The 4,855-nt window shown below is 43.9% G+C and overlaps 1 protein-coding gene across 1 annotated transcript; it reads left to right on the top strand.

Moving 5' to 3' along the window:
- Nucleotides 1-268: 268 nt before the first annotated feature.
- On the top strand, nucleotides 269-4,562 carry LOC143787664 (uncharacterized). Its single transcript, XM_077276590.1, has 4 exons — nucleotides 269-944; nucleotides 1,925-1,999; nucleotides 2,290-2,809; nucleotides 3,541-4,562. The coding sequence occupies exons 1-3, from the start codon at nucleotides 897-899 to the stop codon at nucleotides 2,491-2,493; spliced, it is 327 nt and encodes a 108-aa protein (XP_077132705.1). The 5' UTR covers nucleotides 269-896; the 3' UTR covers nucleotides 2,494-2,809; nucleotides 3,541-4,562.
- Nucleotides 4,563-4,855: the final 293 nt, after the last annotated feature.

The raw sequence follows: 4,855 nt of genomic DNA, 5'->3' as shown, positions 1-4,855 counted from the left end.
TTTTTGCAGATTTTTTATAGTTCAATTTCTGGTGCATATCTTGTTACTATTGTTGGGGGTAACCGTATGGCGTTTTCTTGGCTCATGTCTTGCTGTGTTTTATTATGCTGTTGGCATTTTTTTTTCTGTCCTTGAGTGTCTTTTCTTGCTGGTGGGGGGGCTACATGTATGATGTTTCATTTGTATTGTATTGTTCCGTGCGTCTATATGCCATTCTAGTTCAATTGTATTATTTTTTTTTATTTATTTTTTTTTAATCTCTGATGGTTTTTACGTCGTTTTCCGTATGGCATATATCTCCTTTCTTGAATGTTTGCATTGCCAATTGTGTAGTATAATTTTTTTTTTTTTTTTTTTTTTTGGTGGTGCCCTTTTTTTTGTAGTTTCATGTCTTTTTTTTTCTATTTGACTATGGTTTATCTTTGGGTTGCTGTATTTTGTAACAGCGGTTGTCCCGTAATGTTTATTGCTTATTATCTAGAATGGTATTTATCGCCTTTTTCAGATGTATTTCTGTGGTAGATGTCACCAGATGGAGTTGTTTTGGATCATGTCTTGTTGTAATTGTAAAGTATGGCGTTCATTAGTTTGCTATTTCATTGTGCCTTTTTTTTTCCTTCTAATTTTTTTTTTTTTAAGTTTTTAGATTTAAAAATTTTGACATAGGTGTCTATTTTTGCTTAATTTTGTTTGGGTCTATTCTTGTATTGTTTCTTCTATTGTCTTCTCTTGCAATGTATGGCGTTGTGGTGTCGCTTTTTTGAGTTTGCATTGTCCTATCAGTCAACAGTCAATTGTGGTTGTTTTTTAAATTATTTGGGCCTATTGTATGTGGCATTGTTAGCTTTGGATGTGAATTTTTCCTCATTTTTTCATTGCAGAGCAAACTTGCAAGAATGGCAAGTAATTCTTCTGCATCTGGCCAATCGGCGCGGGGGAGTGCGGTGAGTAATTACACTCACTGGCCACTTTATTAGGTACACCTGTCCAACTTCTTGTTAACACTTAATTTCTAATCAGCCAATCACATGGCGGCAACTCAGTGCATTTAGGCATGTAGACATGGTCAAGACAATCTCCTGCAGTTCAAACCGAGCATCAGTATGGGGAAGAAAGGTGATTTGAGTGCCTTTGAACGTGGCATGGTTGTTGGTGCCAGAAGGGCTGGTCTGAGTATTTTTAGAAACTGCTGATCTACTGGGATTTTCACGCACAACCATCTCTAGGGTTTACAGAGAATGGTCCGAAAAAGAAAAAAAATCCAGTGAGCGGCAGTTCTGTGGGCGGAAATGCCTTGTTGATGCCAGAGGTCAGAGGAGAATGGGCAGACTGGTTCGAGCTGATAGAAAGGCAACAGTGACTCAAATCGCCACCCGTTACAACCAAGGTAGGCCTAAGAGCATCTCTGAACGCACAGTGCGTCGAACTTTGAGGCAGATGGGCTACAGCAGCAGAAGACCACACCGGGTACCACTCCTTTCAGCTAAGAACAGGAAACTGAGGCTACAATTTGTACAAGCTCATCGAAATTGGACAGTAGAAGATTGGAAAAACGTTGCTTGGTCTGATGAGTCTCGATTTCTGCTGCGACATTCGGATGGTAGGGTCAGAATTTGGCGTAAACAACATGAAATCTTTGGGATGTGGTGGAACGGGAGATTCGCATCAGGGATGTGCAGCCGACAAATCTGCGGCAACTGTGTGATGCCATCATGTCAATATGGACCGAAATCTCTGAGGAATGCTTCCAGCACCTTGTTGAATCTATGCCACGAAGAATTGAGGCAGTTCTGAAGGCAAAAGGGGTCCAACCCGTTACTAGCATGGTGTACCTAATAAAGTGGCCAGTGAGTGTATGTCCAGTTGTGTACTATTCGCTTCCATTTGTAGCATTGACAATAATTTTTTTATACAATTTTTACAGGCTTCTTCAAGTGAGGGAGAAGGCGCTCAGCGGGAGCAGAGAGGTCGGGCCCAAGATGTGGCGTCAGGCCGGCAAGTGAGTGTTTTTTTATTTTTTTTATTTATTTTTTTTTAAATTAGCAGCCTACTTTCTCTAGGGATGTTTACAAATAATTACATTATAGCTTTTCAGGGCAGCAAGTATTGAGGGAAGGTAACATAAGTTGAACTCCCTACACAAAAACATTCCAAAATAGAGGTGTAGAAACCATCAATATACATACATCAAATGGCAAAGGATAGGGCAAAGGTACAGATCATGACTGGTGCTGGTGGTTGTTAATATTTGCATATTTGTAATCTTTTTTTTTATTCTAATTTTTCTAGGTTTCACAACGGGACCAAGGTATAGATGTGGACCTACTGATCTCCTGCATCCAGGAGCGTGGCCCGTTGTGGGACAGCCGTGACCCTCGGCACATGGACCAGGTGGTGCTCAGGCGTTTGTGGGCAGAGGTGGCAAAGTCGCTGTGGGATGGCTTTGACAGTGCTTCGTCAAAGGACAAAGGCAACTTTGGTGAGTATTGCTGATACGCCGTGCTGATACGCTGCTATGACCCATCTTGCCAGGATAAACGCAACCTTGTGTGATGCGATCAACGCCGAAACTTTGCATTGCACACGGTTGTTTTATCCTTTTAAAATGCTAAATATGTAACCTTTTTTTTTTCTTTGCATTCACAGTTAAAAAGTTGAGGACCAGATGGCGATCCATGAAGGACCGTTTCAATAAGGGGCTCCGTATAGAGGAGGAACAGTCGCGGAGTGGTGCTGCTGCGGGCAAGTCTGTGCCATATAAATATAACCGGGCACTACAATTCCTGAGACCCATCCTTGCCCGCCGACAGTAAGTAGTTAATCCACATAGCATATTGCACAGCCACATTGTACATTGCCCAGCCATGTACATTGTGCATCCACATAGTATATTGACAGGCCACTATATCGCAGCCACATAGTACACGTTCTAGACACGTATACACATAGTTTATTTCCCAAGAACATAGTGTATTGGCCATCCATGTAGTCAGCTTAGCATATTGGCCATCCTTTTTCCCTAGTGGAATGGTATATAGCCCATAAGCGTGAGTCCTTGTAGTCCATGACAGGTTACTTTCTGAGTCAGGGTAGTTCTGATCGCAGGAATAATGATGACGTCTGGATCACATGATCCTAACGTCATGGCCATTCCTGCGATCAGATCAGCAAAGTCAGTGGGTTTTTTTTTTTTTTTTAATATTTTTTTCTTGACTTTAAATTTTATACTATTTTTGCGACATAGGCAACATCAAGAAAGTTTTTTTTGACAAAAATTTTTTTACAACGATGACGGGTATGCATTGCCTTTGGCAGCGGGAATGAACAGTCATTTTCTGCCGTAGGTATGTCTATGATTGTTATCGTGAGCCATAATGGTCAGCTGGCGATAACAATCAGCAATTTATTATAGGCCACACAGACTGAGAGACAGGGGATTGTAATGTATTGATGTGTCATGTAATGTTAATTTTTTTACAGGAGTTGGCGTATGTGATAGGTTATTAATTGAAGACTAATTTTTTCCTTATCTTTTCACAGGACACACAGCAGCACCCTCGTGCGAGCTCGCCCCTGTGAAGCGGAACTTCATGCATCGCCATCTGACCCGTCACAGCCCTCCCACAGCGACAGCAGGCCTGCACCACCATCTGGAGAACCGGCAGCCGAGGCATCAGGTTTTCCCCTGCCCGAGGCCTCTGGCGCACCTTCGTTCGGGAATTCCCGACAGCGCCAGCGGCCCTCGGACAGGCCAGCCATGCCCGAATTTATGCACTGGAGCACGGTTTTCCAGAACTGTTTCAAGGCGTTTAACGATAAAATGGACAGTCGTCTGTCCAGTATCGAAAAGCGCCTTGAAAATATGGAAGCCGAGCTCTCGAATCCGGCAAAACATTTTTTAAGTACAATTGCAAAAGGCATGGTGGAAAACCTTACGCCGGAACTCCAGATTTCGGTGATGCAGGACTGCAACACTTCCTACGTGAGGGCTCTGCAGCAGTCTCGGGTCGCGCAGTCAGTGACAATGTAGTGCCGTCGCTGGCTAGCATGACTCCGACTACTGCTGCAGAGTCACTCCAGCCACGCCACCGAGGTTCACATGCCGAGCGACGCCACCACAGGCACCATAGTGTTGTGCCGCCGACTCCTGCTCCTGCCAGGCCCTCATCCTCCCGTGGCAGTCAGTCTCGGGGAGCTGCCGCAGAGGAGAAGAAGAAGAAGAAAAGCAAAAGAAGGAGGGCAAACAGTGAGGCTCTGGCTGCTCCAGTACGGACACAAAGTGCGCGTCGTGGCTCGAGCCGCAGCAGGAGCAGCCAGGGCCAACAAAGTACCTACCAAAGGCTTGTGTTGCCTCCTCCCTCCCCAACAGATGTGGCGGTGTCTTCCCCTGTGTACCCAGTGGAGGGTTTGGACCTTCCATCCAGCCTCCTGGAATATAGATCCTCATCCTCCTCTTCGTCATCATCCTCCTCTTCCTCTCCCCATTCCCAACAAGACTCATACCATTCCCCCATGGTGGCAGAGGTGGATCCCCCCTAAGTTTCTTTCCCCTTTTTTTTCTGTTTCCCCCCAATAAAAATTTTTCTTTTTAAAAAAAATATATTTGTTCTTGTTTTCCACTATACTTCTCGGCAAGTCACGCCGTGCGCCGTCTACACATATTTTGTTCTTCAAACACCTCATATATGCAATGTCAGACACTATTTTTTCAAATTTTATTTTTCCTTTTTTTGTGTGTCTCTCATTGCTGTGTGAGGTGTTTACAAACACTAAAGTGTATGAGGTGTTTTCAAACACTAAGGGTATGTGTCCACGTTCAGGATTGCATCAGGATTTGGTCATGATTTTACATAAG

The sequence above is a fragment of the Ranitomeya variabilis genome, chromosome 8 (genome assembly GCF_051348905.1).
Source record: "Ranitomeya variabilis isolate aRanVar5 chromosome 8, aRanVar5.hap1, whole genome shotgun sequence".
NCBI classification, from domain to species: Eukaryota; Metazoa; Chordata; class Amphibia; order Anura; family Dendrobatidae; genus Ranitomeya; species Ranitomeya variabilis.
Note: the sequence above shows the minus strand (reverse complement) of the source record. Positions and strands in the feature narration are given on the sequence as shown.

Excerpts from the sequence above, each read along its gene's own strand:
- LOC143787664 (XM_077276590.1), top strand. The coding sequence starts at position 897 with ATGGCAAGTAATTCTTCTGCATCTGGCCAATCGGCGCGGGGGAGTGCG. Across the intron at positions 945-1,924 it reads AATCGGCGCGGGGGAGTGCG|GCTTCTTCAAGTGAGGGAGA; the intron begins GTGAGTAATTAC and ends CAATTTTTACAG. Across the intron at positions 2,000-2,289 it reads ATGTGGCGTCAGGCCGGCAA|GTTTCACAACGGGACCAAGG; the intron begins GTGAGTGTTTTT and ends TAATTTTTCTAG.